The sequence below is a fragment of the Durio zibethinus genome, chromosome 17 (genome assembly GCF_047325235.1).
Source record: "Durio zibethinus cultivar Kanyao isolate XHJ-2024 chromosome 17, ASM4732523v1, whole genome shotgun sequence".
Classification (NCBI taxonomy): Eukaryota; Viridiplantae; Streptophyta; class Magnoliopsida; order Malvales; family Malvaceae; genus Durio; species Durio zibethinus.
This window is the reverse complement of record NC_143178.1, coordinates 23,383,814-23,401,416: the sequence shown is the minus strand read 5'-3', so window position 1 is coordinate 23,401,416 and position 17,603 is coordinate 23,383,814. Positions and strand designations below refer to the sequence as shown.

The window sequence follows — 17,603 nt, the reverse complement described above, 5'->3', positions numbered from 1 at the left end:
TATCCACCAACAGAGTAACAGAGAAACCAAAAAAAAAAAAAAAGACACCAGACATGCAACAGGAAAAACCAAAGAGAGATGGGAGAGAGAAGATGTTGGATGAGAATGGATACGGATTGAGAGGGAATTTTTAAGGCCTGGCATTGGTATAGGCACTTGTTTCTCTGTTTTATCTATAGTAAAGTAATAACCAACTTTTTAACGACCTTACCCGCCATGTTTCAAATAACTAATTCTTCAAAACTAATAATATTTATATTGATATATTATATTAAATTCAAATCTCCATCCTTAAAATCAGTTTGAAAATAAATTTCATTGCTCAAAAATCAATGGGAACTTTAGATTAAAAAGCATTCACGTCACAGTCGTGGACTTGTGTAAATTATGTTGCATTTTCCTTTGAAAGTTAAAGAAAAAAACAAAAGCTTTTCTATTTTCTTTTTTTTTTTTTCCAAATTTCTATTTTCATTTACAAAGTCAAGGTTGTATATTCAAGCACATTGTCAAGGTAAATACTAAGTAGAGAAATTAAAAAATTTACAATAAAACAAAAAAAAAAAAGAGTTTATTAATTTCTAATTTACGGTACCATTTTTAACTAAATAAAAATTAAAAATAAAATAAAAATGCTCCTCACCAGGTGAAATTGATGATTATTCCTATCTAAAAAGTCATAATTATCAACGGTTAATGGTCCTTTCTCCTACATCCCCTGGTCAAATGAAAAAAACCCTGCAAAATTTAGCGAGCCTTATCAAAATCCCAAATCAAAATAAGCTGGAAAACCCGCAAAAAACTCCTCCAAGATTCAAACTTGATCCCAAATTTGACTACCCAAATGGCTCAAAACCAAAGACCAACAACCTTCCTTGATTCATTAGGAGAAGAAATCATCAGAATCCTAACCCCTGTTTCAATATGCATGTTTTTGGTTGTCCTTCTGGTTTCTATTCTCAACTCAAATTCTTCAGCTTCAGTAACATCAATTGCAACCATAGCTTACTCAGAAACCAGCTCAGATTCATCCTGGGACAAATTCCTAGGTGCCCTTTTGAATTCTTTAGCTTTTGTAGCTGTTGTCACTGTTGCTACCTTTATTTTGGTGCTCCTTTTTTACCTTAGATGCACTAAGTTCTTGAAAATATATATGGGTTTTTCTTCTTTTGTGGTTTTGGGATTTATGGGTGGTGAAATTGCCTTGTTTTTTATTGAGGAATTTAGTGTTCCTATTGACTGTATTTCCTATTTGGTGGTTCTGTTTAATTTTGCTGTTGTTGGTGTTTTGGCTGTGTTTATGTCCAAAATGGCAATTCTTGTGACACAAGGGTACTTGGTTTTGATTGGAATGTTCGTTGCTTATTGGTTTACTCTTTTGCCCGAATGGACTACTTGGGTGTTATTGGTTGTTATGGCATTGTATGATCTTGCTGCGGTTTTGTTGCCTGTTGGGCCTTTAAGGCTTCTCGTGGAGCTTGCTATGTCTAGGGATGAAGATATCCCGGCTTTGGTTTATGAGGCTAGGCCTGTTACTCATCATGTTTCTGGTTCAGGGGAGAATACAGTTCGAAGGAGAGTTTGGAGAGAAAGGAGAAATGTTAGACATGATTCGGAGGATAATTCAAATTTGGATGGCAATGTTGTTTCTGATTCGAACTCTACTGTTGTTGCTGTTCAGCACTGCCATAATGGCTCAATAATTGCTAGAGTGGAAGAGGGGCAGGTTTCAGAAGGGAATGCTGAGCTTTCTGCACCATTAATTGATCACAGAATGAATGGTCAAGACGGTATGTCAACTGAAAGCTTGGTGCTAGAGGGTATGGGTTTGGGTTCTTCCGGGGCTATCAAGCTTGGATTGGGGGACTTTATCTTCTACAGCGTGCTAGTCGGTAGAGCAGCAATGTATGATTTTATGACAGTGTACGCATGTTATCTTGCTATTGTAGCTGGTTTGGGCATTACACTGATGTTATTGGCATTTTATCAGAAAGCTCTACCTGCTCTTCCTGTGTCAATAGCACTAGGTGTGTTGTTTTATTTCTTAACAAGGTTCCTACTTGAAGTTTTCATTGTACAATGTTCTTTGAATCTTGTGATGTTTTAAAATATAATTATTTCATGCTTAAGTTATAGAATATGGCTCACTGAATTCATGACCAATTCTGTGACTTCGCTGAAGTCTTTAAGAAGCTATACGTCAATTCTGTTAATCTATCTATGGAAGCCCTGTGTTTGAAGTTGAAACCTTGAGTGAGTGATCTAATTAAATTATTCGAAGAAATGAAAATGAATTGCTGTATGTTTACCAAAAAGAGAACCAAATTTAGTACTAAGGTGGGAAGCAACTTTGCGATTTGGGAAGCAAAAAAAAAAAAAAAAAAAAGAGTTGAGAGGACAAACTTAGGAAACAAGACTTGGTGGTCCTGAAACTTGAAAGTGAAATTGAATCAATCTAAGGAGGTATTTCAATTTTCAAAAGGCACTTTAGAACATAATTGAATGTTGGCAGAAGATTGGATTTGAAGTGGACAAGGAGTTTTTATTCATGAAGTTTCTGCACCTTGGTAGGTTCTTCTTTTGTCCTAGGAGTTGTTAGCGGTTATTCTCTAGAGCTTCACTTTTGCAACTGCTATTTGGTAAGCATATAGATAAAGGCTCTTTGGTTCTTAATAATTGGATCCCTCACTTCTCCTCATTAAAAGTGATTTTAACTTTTTTTCCCATATAAGTGAACATATTTTTTTTTGCTATAGCTGGCTTCAGCTACATGCTACTGTTCATGTTGATTTTGTCCTATATTTTGGAAGTAAAGTGCTACATTTTGCTAATGGTATTTAAAAAGATATTAAAGACATTTAACACTTAATGCTTTTAGGCTTCCATCTAATGTCGGCATCTTCCGATTGTTTTTCGTCTTCAGAGGGTGTGGGCAGATGTAAACGAACAAAACATTCAACTAAGACTTTGTGAACAAGTTTCATTTCTATTCGTCCGTTAAATTTAATAAATAATCACAAATAATATTTTAAGATTCGTTAATTAAATATACAGATTACGAAAATAGTAAACTGTTAAAATCAGATCAAATACGTTTACATTATTATCAGAAGTAGACCTTTCATGAATCATAAATATGAATCATAATCATCCAAAGAGCAAGAATCAGATATGTTGCATAACCCAATGAATAAACTATAATTAGATCTCTAATTTGTGAAGATGGTAAGAGGCAAAATAAGAAACTCCATAACGGGATTGCAGTAGCGTAGGAGGAAAAGTAATCACCATTGTACTGCACCTACACATCTCAAATGCAGAAGCAACTGTTATCCTTTAACAGTCGTATGCAAATTTAAGTGCTTTCTACAAGTTTGTTGTGGCTGGAAGGAAACTCCATTAGGATGCACCTAACACCAAACCCTTACATTCGCACATGCACATTAATACCTTCAATTTTCAATGCAACTGTCCTTTCTTAACAATGGAAACAACATGCCTCTTTTTCAACTGTTTTAATCTGGATCAAATGCTCATCAGCATCATCAGCTGCTTTTACTCTTCATTAAACCTGGGGCAACTAAGTGGGGCATCAATGGCATCCCAGCTAAATTTAAAAGCAGTCATGAACAGTAGGGCAGTCTCAGAATCTGTGGCTTACAGACGTGTATATGTACTATGTAGAAAGGATACTCACATCTTAGACCATAAGCAGGAAAATACTGCCAACCCTCGAAACAATAACAATCCTAACACAATAATGAACCTAGAGAATAAGCAGGATCATACGCATAGAATTGAGTTTATCAGAAAAGTATTGATTAACAATTGCAGGATAGCTAAGCATGTTATTTCACGCCAAGAGAAACACAGGCACAACCATTTTTATGCAATCATAGACCGAATTGTGGGGTATTACAACAGGAGAAACAGAAATTTTGAAAGTTGACATTTTAATTACAATCATATTTACATCTATGACAATCAAGACTGGATCAGGAAAAGAGATTATTGAAAAAGGAAGAGAGTGAGAAAGGAAAAAAATGGCTGAAACTTAAAACCTTAAGTTTTCACCATTTGCGCGAATTGCGCAATGATCTTGGCGACCCTTCAAAAAGGTCCAAGAGCAATTTTTCCACATCTTCTACAGTATATTTAACACATTTGTCAACAATATGAGTAGGGTTTCTACCGAGAAATGTTCGATATGCATGGACTACTTTAAGTGAAGTTGAAATTCGCAAATCTTCACGAAGCTGAGGATCTGGGATGCACCAACTTGTCTGGCTTTTGTATACCTCCTCAAAAGCAACACTAAAGCCCTTGCACCTTTCTTTGAAAGTGGATTTTGACATTGAACTTGAACCTGGGTTATCATCCTTGAGCAAAGAAACGACTGAACTCCAAGTTGCTCTCTCATAGTTCATTGCATGCTGCTGAAACTTTGCATTATGCTTACGAATCCATTCATCTCCAAAGAAGTGTCTAAGTTCAGAACCCTTAACCTTTTTAACCATGTAATGGATGTTGTTCGTCAAAAAAATATGCCGTAAAGCCTCATCCTTGTAAAGTTTTGATTTCTTATGAAGACTGGACTCCAAAGAACTTGTGATTGATCGAAGGTGACAAGCCATTGGACAAGTGGAAAGAGACACGTTCTGCCCATAATCTGGCTTAGTAACTGGATTTGCAACATCTGCATGTTGGTCCTTGAGAAGCAAATTGAGGGTGTTGCAATATTCAGGGAACATCCCAATGTAATTCATGACATATTTATTGAGAGGATGAACTGAACCTCCGGGGAAGGGATATAACGATTCATTTGAAGAAATAGCAACTCCAAATGCCTTGAATGCTGCTGTTGCAGAATCACCCAATCTCTCCAGAAGCTCACGGAACTTAATCCGAACAGAAGAACCAGCCTCATCTGAGAACAATGCATCTATGTCCAGGAGAAGATCTGTCAAAGTCTCATACATGTCAAGCAAGCGAAGCAGCCTTTCAGGTTGATGAGGCCCCATTGCTATGGCTTCACCAAAGTTCAAGAGGCAAAGAATCGTTGCCTTTGAGATCTCAAGAAAGCAAAATAAATTAAAAGATCCAAAGTCCCCTAAGACCTGGTTACATAACCGTTTTTCACTAGCAAGATAGACCCTAAAGATGATCTTCATTGAACGAGTCCACTTATTCATCTTGCTACTCATGCTGGTCCACTCCATTTTCAACACATCCTCTATGCTCAGTTTTCCCATTCCAAGAATGGAAAGATACTGCTCCAATGCTTCTTTCCGTACACCAATGAAAGATTCGCAAAATTCCTGACGATAATCTGAAGTAAACATAACCTTTGCAATGGACTTGATATCAGGAATTACATGTGCATGGATCAAATCTACAATATATTCATCACTTTCATCGCTACTGCAGTTTCTGCAGGATGTTTCCTCAGTTAGTTCATCCTCAACTGAAACAAATGACTCATCATAAACAACACCCCTTCGAGTAGAGTGAGAAGACAGGTATTTGGACTCGACCTGTTGCCTATGCTGAACAAGTATATGAATAAGCTCTTTCTCGAGCCTCGACATTGCCATCTGCAAAACACTCTCTGCATGTTGAAGAAGTTCCTTCTGCTTCCTATTTCCTTTCACAGATAAGCCTTGTAAACCGTCAATCAGTGTCTGAATTTCATCCACAGCTTCTAGATACTCGGAAGCTTTACTTGGTCCAGAATCCCATATCATCATTCGATCCGATTCCCAACTCACAATCTTTCTCTCTGCTTGTTTGAGTCGCTCCTCAACATCAACAAATCCCGTTCCTCCCTTGATGTCTATATTCGAAGTTATCTTCGACAAATGGGCATCAAGATCGATAAGGATTTTCCTCAAATCATCACTAAGATTCTTAGTTGTTCCTAGTGCCTTGACAATATGATGAGCAGCAGCAACAACATGAAGATCTCCTTCATTTGTTGGGATGGCAGATCGAAATTCTTCCATATCAATACACAACGAACAGAACAAAATCAATCAAGTATTCGACTTAACACCAACTAACTTCTCAAGCAATCAAGCCAAGCCTTCCTATATAGAACCTAAACCATCTACTTGCCAAAACCGTGATTTGGATTCAATAAATCCCAGACGCGACCAAGAACAGATCAAGACAATTGAATGCTTTCCAATTCGAAGATATCAATCAAACAGGTTAAAAGCTTGATAACTCCCCACCCCAGCTAAAGCAAAAGTGATTCAGATGGTCCTCTCAGCACATATGGGAAGCTTTGTTTCTCCAACTTACCCGCAATGCCAGGAATATAAAAGATTGAAAGACAGAAAAAAAAAATGAAGCTTGAAACAGCTGGAATCCATCAACTGAAAATGACTTGATCATCAAATTAACCAAAATTCCAAAACTTTTAATCTTTTAAAACACATTGAAACATAAAACAAACTTTAAATAAAAAAACCCATACTCGAAAATTGGCAAAAAAAATCAATTTTGCATTTCCACAAACTTAAAATAAAAATCTACAAAAACCCATAAACAAAAAAGTTTTAATCTCAAAGATCACATGAAAATAGTTCCCAAAAAATCATTTAAAAAAACCCATCAAACCTCAAAACTTGCTTTTATTGATATCGTCGAACTCAAGCATCAAGTCAGAAAAAGAAAGTCAAACGAACATCAAATTCTCAAAAGAGAAACAGAACAACAATTTCTTGGCAGAAGAATTTTGCCCAAAAAAAACAAAACTTGAAAGAGAAACTGAATAAAAGTGGTAGGTGTTCAAGGTATCCAATGAGGAAAACAAAGAGAAAATAGAAACTTGCGGGTTGGGTTTTGAAAGAGACTAGAGATAGAGTAAATTTCGTGGGAAAATACGGTAGGGGGATTTTGTTTTTCTGTATTCTGTAATTTTTAATTTAATTATTACATTTTTTTTTTCTGGAGGAGTTGAATTTTGGAAATTAAAGTCGTGGGTTTGACTTATACTTACATAACACTGTCTTGCTTTTGACCATGAATCGGACGGCAGCGTTCTTAACCAATTACGTTACGCCACATCATCCTTCGCTATTTTGTTAGGTACTTCTTTGCAAAGTTGTTAAAACGCTTAATGTGGATTTTATTAATTTTTAATATAGTTTGTTGTTCAAAATCATTTTTATCGTATTTTTTTATTAAATTTTTTTCAACCACATGTTAAATTAAGCCTTAAACTTATATTTAGGTGATTTGGGAGGCTTTAATGAAAAGGAATAATGCAAACTTTTAAATTTGTTTAAATTTTAAATTTTAGTTTTTAAATAAATATGTAATAAAATTTATGTTAAACATTAATTATAATAAAATAAATAAATAACAAAATAAAGTTTAAAAATATTTATTTTATTATTTTAATTTGATATTTGTACGTGATTGATATAAATAAATATAAAATATTAATGTGCTTACATATTATTTATTTATTTTTTTTATATACAATTATAAATATAAAATACATATAATTACAAGTTGAATTTAAAAAATTATGTCTAATGTCTAACCCATTTAAAAAATAAACTTTTAATTTAATTTCAAAGTCATTTAAGGACAAGTCAAAATTTTTTTGTTTTGTCATTCATATTTATTGATTTTATTGTTAAAAAATATACTTAATTTTTAAAAAAGAAAAATGACAAAACTTAAAAAAAAATGTGAGGTGATATAAATATTTAAATTAGTATATTATCTTGATGTGATTTAATCTTGATTTTTTATAAAAATTTTATATCCGAGATAGATAAAAATATATTCGATATTAATTGTTTTATTATTTTTATTAATTAATTTATTTTGTTGTAAAATTAATTTAATTAAAAAATTTTTAAAAATAATATAAAATTCGAGTGTGATACTAACACATTGCTAATATTTTTTAAAAATATTATCAAATTAAAAATATATACATGCATTTTAAATAATCAAATCAAATGACTTCATATTAAAAAATTTGTAAACATATTTTTAAAATATGAAATCATTTAAAAAATAAAAAATAAGAAAAAAAATCAATTGACTTAACAGGTGTCAAATGTCGTACTATTGATATTAAGAGAATTTTTAAAAAATATAAAAATATTTATTAAATATATTAAAAAAATAAAGAAAAAATAAAAAAAAATACGTGACAAACTATTAATATCAATTGGATTCATATAAAAACTAAAATATTAAAAAAATTTATTAAATACTTTTTCAAAATTTAAAAGGATAAAAAAGAAAAATCAAAAAGAAATTTTGGTATAATTGAGTCTCAAACACAAAAAATAAAAATATATTTATGTAATTTTTAAAAATATTTATAAACTAATTTTTTTAAAAAATTTAAAACCCAAAAAATAAGAAAAATTTAAAAAACCTGAAATTGACTTGCGATAACCTAAAATAATAGCATTGTTGAGCACATATTACTTAAGTGCGTCACAAAAAGATGTTCAAAAAACTCTTTATTAAATATATTTTTAAAAATATTCATCACTTTCATCGCAACTGTAATTTCTGTGAATTACGTTATGCCACGTCATGTTCGCTTGTTTGTTAGGTAATTTTTTACAACGTTGTTAAAATACATATTATTATAAATTTTATTATTTTTTAGTATAGTTTGTTACGAAAAGTTTAAGAAATTTTAAACTATAATTTTTTACAATAATTTTTATCATATTTTTTATTGAATTTTTTTAACTACAATAACAATGTTATATTAAGCCTTAAAATTTAATATAGCATATGAACATTTAGTTGATTTGGCTTTAATCTGAGGTTCGACTTTAATGAAAAGAAGTAATGCAAACCTTCAAATTCATTCAAATTATAAATTTTATTTAAAAAAATGTAATAAAATTTATGTTAAACAAGAATTATAATAAAATAAAGAATAACAAAATAAAATTTAAAAATGTTGATTTTATTAATTTAATTTGATATTTGTATGTGATTGATATAAATAAATATAAAATATTAATGTGCACACATATTTATTTATTTATTTATTATAATATAACTATTGATATAAAATACATATAATTACAAGTTAAATTTTAAATATTATGTCTATAACCTAACTCATTTAAAGTTATATGAATGTAATAATGAATTATATGGATGTAATAGTTAATTATATGAATGTAATTCTTGATTATAAGTGTAACTTGAGAAAAAGAAAATTCAAAGCGTACCTTAGTCATCAATTTTTACCATTTACAACTACTAATTAGGTGAGTACCCATGTTGCCATGGATTAAAATTTTTTTATCATTAATATTTACCATTTTTATTATTGAAAAATATACTTAATTTTTTTAAAAACGAAAAAAATGACAAAATGTAAAAAAAAAAAAAAAAAGTTAGGGGATATTTAAATTTACCTATTATATTGAATTGATGTAATATTGAATTTTTCAAAAAATGTTCATATTGAATTAAAATGGATAAAAATTTATCTGATATTAATTATTTTATCATTTTTATTGATCATTGATTTTTTTGTAAAACTGATTTGTAAAATTGATTTAACTTACAAAGATTGAAAATGAAAAATAATATTAAAATAGAGTGTGATATCAATACACCTGCTAATTTTTTTCTTTTAAAATCATTAAATAAAAAAAATGAAATTTTTTTTTAAATAATCATATCAAATGGCTCCATATTAAAGAAAATTTTAGATATATATTTTTAAAATATGAAATAATTTTTTATAAAAAAAAGAAAAGCGAAATGCAAAAAAAAAAAAACAATTAACTTAACATGTGCCAAATTGACATATTATTGATATTAAGTGAATTTTTAAAAATATATATAAAAAACTATTTTATTAAATATTTTAAAATGAAAAAGTAAAGAAAAAAAAACATGTGACAAACTATTATTGGATTTGACATAAACACCAAAATCTTGCAAAAAATTTATTAAATATTTTTATCAAATTTTAAAAAGAAAAAAGTAAAAAAAAAGGTAAAAAAAATTGGTATAATTGAGTCTCAAACATAAAAAATTAAAATATTCAAAAATATATATTTTTTAATTTTAAAAATATTTTAAAATAATTTAAAAGAAAAAAAGCGTAAAACTAAAAAAATAAAGAAAAAATAAAGAAAACTAAAAAAAAAACCCGAAAATGAGACGAGATGACCCATGAGAATAGTAGTATTGACTGTACACTATTCAATTGTGTTGTAAAAAAATCTTCAAAAAATCTTTATTAAACATTTCTATTAAAAAGAATAAAAGTAAAGGAGAGTAAAAAGGAAAAATAAAAAAAAAATTGGTATAAATGAATTCTACACATAAAAAATACATTATTTATAATTTTAAAAAAATTTAAAAAAATTAAAAAAAAAAGAAAAAACAAACATGTAACATACAATTGATATTAAGTGGTTTACAAAAAAAAAAAATTTAAAATTCTTTACTCAAATTTTTAAATAAAAATAAAGAAAAAAAAGTTAAAAAAGGTAAAAAAAACCAAAAAAAATTTGATATAAGTTGGTCTCAAATATAAAAAAAATAAAATATTTAAAAATATATATTTTATAATGTTTTAAAAATATTTATTAAAAAATTTTAAAGAAAAAACAAAAAAAAAACCCAGAAATGACAGTGGTAGTCAAAAGAAATGAAACTGTTAGCCTCACATCACTAAAACATATAAAAAAATATATAAATAATTTGAATAATTTTTATTTAAAAAAAGAAAATCTGAAAAAATAAAAAATAGAAAAGAAAAAAAAATCGGTATAAGTGGGTCATACACATAAAATACAATCTTTAAATATATAATTTTAGAAAAATTTTAATTTTTTAAAAAGAAAAAAAAAAAACAAAACAAGAAAAACATTAAAAAATCAATAAGCACTGTATGCTGTACATTACCAAAATTTAAGTTATGGATAAGGCAAAACCTATTTATTATAAAAAGAAAAAATTGGAAATCCAACTTCCAACTGTTATCAACGCGAAAAACACAGACCAATAAAAAATTCACATGTGTACATTAATTTAGTTAAAATATCCGGATTTTAGACTCCGCATCGTCTACAAAAACTCCTAGGGTTTTACTCTAAAAAACGAACTTGGAAAGAAAAATAAAGAATCCCAGTCTTTCAGTCTCATTAGTAGTCCTATAAACGAAAGGGTAGGCAACGAAAAACCCTAAACTTTTTATATACCCTTATTCTCTATTATTAAATAATTTAAAAGAAAAAAATGTAAAACCCAAAAAAAAAAAAGAAAAAAACCTGAAAATGACACGAGATGACCTAAGAGAATACTACTATTGATCATACATTACTCAAGTATGTCATAAAAAAAATCTTTAAAAAATTTTTATTAAATATTTTTTTTAAAAAAGAAAGGTAAAAAGAAAAAATTAAAAAAAATTAGATATAAGTGGATTTTACATATAAAAATATATTATTTATAGTTTTATAAAATTAGAAAAAAAGTAAAATAAATAAATAAATAAATGTCACGTACAATTAGTATCAAGTGGTTTTACAAAAAAATAAACTATAAAAAACTCTTTATTCAATTTTTTAAATAAAAATAAAGAAAAAAGTAAAAAAAGGTTAAAAACAAAAATTTTGATATAAGTTATTCTCAAACATAAAAAATAAAATATTTAAAAATATTTATTTATAATGTTTTAAAAATATTTATTAAAGAATTAAAAAAAAAGCAAAGAAACCAAAAAAAAATGGAAAAAAGGAAGCCCCGACAATAATACTGATAATCAAAGGAAATGGAACTGTTAGCCGCACATCACTTAAGCGTGTTAAAAAAAAAAATCTGAATATTTTTTTATGTAAAAAAGGAAAATCGAAAAAGGATAAAAGGAAATACAATCTTTAAATAAATATTTTTTATAATTTTGAAAAATTTTAATTTTTAAAAGAAAAAAATAAAAATAAAAAATTTATAAACAATTGACACGTGACCGCTTAAAACATTACCAAAATTTAAATTATAAATAAGATACTAACTATTTATTACAAAAAAATTAACACGTGACCGCGTAAAATAAGCATTGCACCGTATATTACCAAAATTTAAATTATAGATATAGCAATAACTATTTATTATAAAAAAAATTAACATGTTACCTTTTAAAATAAGTACTGTGCGTTGTGTATTACCAAAATTTAAATTATGGATAAGGAAATAATTATTTATTATAAAAAGAAAAAATTGGAAAACTCCCATTTTTTTAACTGTTATCAACGCAAAAAACACAGACCAATAACAAATTTACACGTGTACATTAATAAAGTTAAATTATCTGCATTCTGAACTCCGCACCGTCTACAAAAGCCCCGAGGGTTTTACTCTGAGAAGTGAACCTGAAAGGAAAAATAAGGAGTCCCAGTCTCTCAGTCTTATTAGTAAGTCCCATAAACAAAAGGGTAGGCGATGGAAAAGCCTCAAACTTTTTATATACCCTTAATCTCTATCTCATTTTTCATTTTGATCTGCTGGTTTGGCTGTTCATTTGTTTATTTTTGTTTCAAAGGGTCACTGCGTCGTTAAAGGTGTTTCCTTTTTGTAATTTTCTTATAGCATTATATTCATGTTTCGATGTTTCATATTAGTATCTTATAATTTGCTTGGATTTTCCTGTTTGGTTGCTTAAGATCAATGGAGAATTGAATTTTTGGGAATGATTAAAAAAGAATCGTTTTTTTTTAGAAAATCAACATTTTTGGGTCTTTTTTCTTTTGGGGTTTAAAAGCTATAAAGACAGAAATCAATTAAAAAAAGTTTAAATCTTTTAAAACAGGTTCTTCTGTTAGTATGCTTTTAGATTTTACCCTATAAGATTGTTCATAGCAGAAAATATAATCACAGATTTTGATTATTATTTTTTAAGAATCTATCTTCTTAGTACAATATAAGAGTGATTGTTGTAGTAAGCCCTGGCTTTTTGTCATTTTACTTTATCAATTTGATTTGCCGAATCTGATTTTTTATTATTTTATTTTGTTCTCTTAGGTTGTAACAATGGCTTTCTTAAGTAAATTTGGGAATATACTTAGGCAGACAACAAGTATGCAGATCAATGCCCAGTTATCTGCATCAAGACCAGGCCTCTTTCAAGTGTTTAGATGCATGTCAACCTCGCCAAGCTCAAATCTTTTTGTGGGAGGTGCATCCAATCTCCTTTCCACTGTTGCAATCAAACCATTTTATCTTCCCTTTCTTAGGGCTTCTTTTTATTGTTTTTTATTGCAGGTATTTCACACCAAACAGATGACCAAAGTCTGAAAGAAGCTTTTAGCAAATATGGTGAAGTTATTGAAGGTATGCTACGATGAATGTATTACTGAATTCAATTTGCAACTGTCATGATGAAGGCGATTGAAAAGTCTTGAGGTGCCTGAATCTTATTCTCTACATTTCATGTGAAGTATCAATATTTTTGAGCATAAGACATATGTAGTGTGAACATTTAGGTGCCATCCATGAACTACTTTCGGAAATGATTAATTGTTGCTAATTTTGAGTTTGCCTATATCTGGATGCTTGTGCTGGTACTGTGCTAACAATTTTCCTCCTGTTGGTTTTTAATTATTGAATTCCAAAATTGTAGTTGAGTTTGTTTGCTTTTCGCTGGCTTTGACTTTGTAAAATTCTGATTAATTTTATATTTCCTGTAGCAAGAGTAATTGTGAATCGAGAAACTGGTAGGTCCAGAGGATTTGGCTTTGTCACTTACACTAGTACTGAGGATGCTTCCAGTGCAGTACAGGCCTTGGATGGACAGGTAATATAAGTATTTAGTTTTTTGAGGAATTACTTGTTACTTTGATATTGGTGTTCTGGAAATATCCACAGGTTGCTGCTGTTTCAGTAAACCTTATAAGATCCTAACTTATTTTACAATGAACAAGTGATCTTCATCTTTGAAATAAAAGCTGATTGTATCACGCTTCATTCAATAGCCAGAGTGCATTATTTAGTTACCTAAACATAAAGGGGGAAAATACAACATGGTCATTGGTGTATAAAACCCTTTACAAAGAGACCAAAACTAGACTATGATGCCCTTCTTTGCATTTTGTAATCCTCTTGGTCTTTTGTTCTTTTCATGGCGCTGGAACTATGGTGAAAGCTTTTTCATTGTGCTGGCAAATTGCATCTAGGCCCATTCCAGAAAATTTAAGCAGAAATCTATGTCTCTGTCAATCATCCACTTGTCAAAACTTGTAGATTTGAAATTATCGCATCTAGAATTTACTTAGATGTTAATGTTTACTCTGTCAAAATCACTGTCAGTATCTCAACAACATAGTGACTTGTCTGTCTTGGCCTCAATGTTTATGATATAACTGGTGTGCCCTTGCCATTGTATTTGTTTCACTTTCATATCTGCAAGTAACAAAAGAACTCTTAAATCTTTTCAGTCAGATGTGTTCTATTTCTTTGCTTTCTCCATTTCAGAAAAGTTCCACATTAAGTTTGCTTAATGGTCTCAACTTATGAATATCTTTCTTTACTTAAAAATTAAGTTATTTAGGCCTTAATTTGCATGTGTATGCTTAAGTAGTAAATTTTGGCGCATGGTCTTGGCATCATCTTTTTTGGGTTAATATGTCTGGTTTATATAAGAATGCTTGAAAAGAGTAGCTTTATCATCGCCGACCCTGTTGGATTTTGCTCAGGCTTAACATAATAGCTTTTGTTCTCATATCTGTAGTGGTGATTTGTGGGAGTTTTGGTTGATAGTTATTTGTCTGTCTGAACTCTTGTTGCAGGTTCTCCATGGCCGTCAAGTAAGAGTAAACTATGCAGTGGAGAAACCTCCTCGTAACTTTGGAGGTGGAGGTTTTAATAGCAGTTATGATGGTGGAGGCTATGGTGGTGGTGGCTATGGCGGTGGTAACTATGGAGGTGCTAATTATGGAGGCGGCAGCTATGGCAGAAATGCTGGAAATTATAGAGGTAATGTGGGATCTGGTAACAGTGGTGCCAATGATAACTATGGAGGCCAAGGAAGCTATGGTGGTGATAACTATGGCACTGGCGATGTTGGCTATGGAAGAAATTTTGGTCCATCTAGTGCAAACAATAATGACAGTGGGAGTTTCAATGTTGCTGGTGCTGGTGGCGGCAGTAATAGTTTTGCCACTGCTGGTTCAGGTGGATATGGAGATGACAATATGGGATTTGGTGGTGGTGATCAACCCGGTAGTGCTGAAGATGGCTACAAAGAGGAAGCAGGAACTCTTGACCAAAATGATCCACTGAATGATAACTTCCGGGATGGGAAGGATGATAGCCAAAAGGGCATTAAATAAGTGTTTTCAGTCGTTTGATGGACAACTTGCTTCTACCCTGCATTAATAGTAGATTGTTATTGTTTTAATTTTTAGTCATTTATCATCACTCTTCCTCTGAGCTAATTTTATTCGTCATTTTTGACTCTGGTCTCTGTAAACCTTGATACGTTTGAGTGTTTCTCAGAGAAAACTGAATATTCCTTGGAAAATTAATTCAAGTTACAGGCTGCTGCTTTATTTCCCACCCGTCTCTCTCACCTGGTCATGAAAATTCGTAGTATTTTATTTTTGACAATGACATTTTTTGTCATCCAACTACTAAAAAAAATTATCATTTTTAGCCTTTCATCTTCTGTTGGAGTCAATTTTTCTCTATCCGATTGTATGTGGTCTTTTATTTGTATTCACTTCTTAAAAATAAAATTCAGCAATAGGAACGACTTCTTATGTTTTAAGTGTTAATCGAATAAAATGTTTGCTTGACTTCGAAGTATTCGCAAGTATTAAGAAAACTCCCTTAAATTTTCGAACTAGTATTGACATAAAAGGTGAAAGCAAAATTGAAAACTAATGTAAGAACATTACTCCATTGTGAATTAAACTGCATTTCAGTATCCATCTTGTAAGGAATGCTCAGTCTTCCGTGGCACCCATTTCCTCTCTTAAATTTCAACTTCTTGGGGAGATCCAAAGACTCGATTGTCAGAAATGGAGGAATCCCAAACACATATCCACTATTTTCAAAAGTGGCTTGCTTATGCATTTTACTGTCCACCATTCCATTAGATCCGTTAGAAAAATCAGCACTTGCTCTAGTGATTATTCGGCTTCCTTTAGTTATAAGCAATGGTCTCAAGATTGGTGTTGATGGTGATGGAAGGGAACCAAATATGTGCTATTCCATTTTAACATGTTGCATATATAGTTGAGCCATGAGGCGACTAAGGAACTTAGAGGCTTAAGTGGATGTACATATGAATATTCAATTTTGAGAGAGCTTCTTTTCCTCACGGGCTCATTAAAAGAGTCCATTCTAGTGATGGAAGGTTTAGCAGAATTAGCACCACTATCAGCACCAGGCCCCTTTCCACATTGATCTTCTCGTAGGTTTTCATTTGTCAAGAATCCAGGTGCTAAACTTGATAGAGAAATTAAATTGCAATCTGTGTGATTTCCCACACTTCCCACCTTTTCACTGTCAAATCCACTAGAGGAATCCAATTCTGCATGCAGTTGAAGCTGCATTTAGTCCATAAATATCTGAAACTTTCCTAACTGAAATCTCTCTTGCATCTGAAGAAACGTCTTCCTGGAGTTTCCTTCTTCGAGCCAATTTGCGGAAGGGACCCTTTCAGCCTTTCCGATTCTTGAATCCACAGGAGAATCCTCTGGAAAGCCATTCCTATCCCTAGGAAGATTTTGCCAATATTTACCAAAATATCCAGCAGCAGCTGCTGCTGCAACAAGCCATGAGTCCATTTCCGCTCGTCCACAGAAATTTCAGAAACTAACCAAGTTCCACACTTCCCACCCTCATTACCATATGCACCCAAAATGAAGCTGATATAATGGCTTTCCTTTTCCTTTTTCCTTTGAGAATCAGTTAAAATTGTGAAGCAAAATCTAGCAGACTCAAGTTTGAAAGAAGATGCATTGTTATTGTTGAATATTTGAGATTGGATTCCTTGGAAGAAAAAGAAAGACCCGTTGCACTGTTATCTGCACAGGCTACATTCATCTGCATCCATTCCTCTTACTACCATAATTTTATTTTTTGTGGACCAACTGGCCCGAGCAAGGCCACCAACTGGCCTACTTTCCGACATGAAAAAATGGACCCACTGAATTTCGTAGTTTTGTTTTTTTTTTGTCAAAAGGCGAATGCATGTGATGTGCCTTTGCAAAGAACTAATCACTTTGTAATTTCTATAAATGAGAAATGAGAATAATAGGACTGACTGTGACTGAACTTTGTCCTTTGATATGATCGCCCTTTGACAGGGAGGAGAAAACAAGGTTTGCTTGGTAGGATTTTTATCAAATCTACTTCTACCAAGTATCAACCAATTCTCCCTCCAATCTTACCTTCACACTTGGACAGTAATTAGATAACCTAATTTGGAAAATACAAACATGGAATACATATATTTATATTAATAATAAAATCTTTCATTGAGTTGATATTTATTGAGACCAATTTAATTAAAAAATTATAAAAAATTAAAAATATAATAAAATCTAGCAGACTCAAGTTTGAAAGAAGATGCATTGTTATTGTTG

The 17,603-nt window shown here is 30.7% G+C and overlaps 3 protein-coding genes and 1 pseudogene across 5 annotated transcripts; 2 read left to right on the top strand and 2 right to left on the bottom strand.

Annotated features, from left to right (window-relative positions):
* Positions 1–697: 697 nt before the first annotated feature.
* On the top strand, positions 698–2,189 carry LOC111289564 (presenilin-like protein At2g29900). The gene has a single exon (XM_022880715.2). The coding sequence runs from the start codon at positions 842–844 to the stop codon at positions 2,102–2,104; it is 1,263 nt and encodes a 420-aa protein (XP_022736450.2). The 5' UTR covers positions 698–841; the 3' UTR covers positions 2,105–2,189.
* Positions 2,190–3,869: 1,680 nt separating this feature from the next.
* On the bottom strand, positions 3,870–6,849 carry LOC111284197 (exocyst complex component EXO70E2-like). The gene has a single exon (XM_022872923.2). The coding sequence runs from the start codon at positions 5,997–5,999 to the stop codon at positions 4,068–4,070; it is 1,932 nt and encodes a 643-aa protein (XP_022728658.1). The 5' UTR covers positions 6,000–6,849; the 3' UTR covers positions 3,870–4,067.
* Positions 6,850–12,313: 5,464 nt separating this feature from the next.
* LOC111289552 (uncharacterized) lies at positions 12,314–15,567 on the top strand. 3 transcript variants are annotated; one of them, XM_022880689.2, is made up of 5 exons: positions 12,314–12,449; positions 13,036–13,189; positions 13,276–13,344; positions 13,701–13,807; positions 14,799–15,567. In XM_022880689.2, exons 2-5 carry the CDS (start codon positions 13,045–13,047, stop codon positions 15,339–15,341), a joined length of 864 nt encoding a protein of 287 aa, XP_022736424.2. In that variant the 5' UTR covers positions 12,314–12,449; positions 13,036–13,044; the 3' UTR covers positions 15,342–15,567. The 3 variants fall into 3 exon arrangements, with proteins under 3 accessions (XP_022736424.2, XP_022736432.2, XP_022736437.2); XM_022880697.2 differs by having other exon boundaries at positions 12,361–12,428; XM_022880702.2 differs by having other exon boundaries at positions 12,388–12,575.
* Positions 15,568–15,759: 192 nt separating this feature from the next.
* LOC149514133 (uncharacterized) lies at positions 15,760–16,687 on the bottom strand (annotated as a pseudogene).
* Between the last annotated feature and the right edge of the window lie 916 nt (positions 16,688–17,603).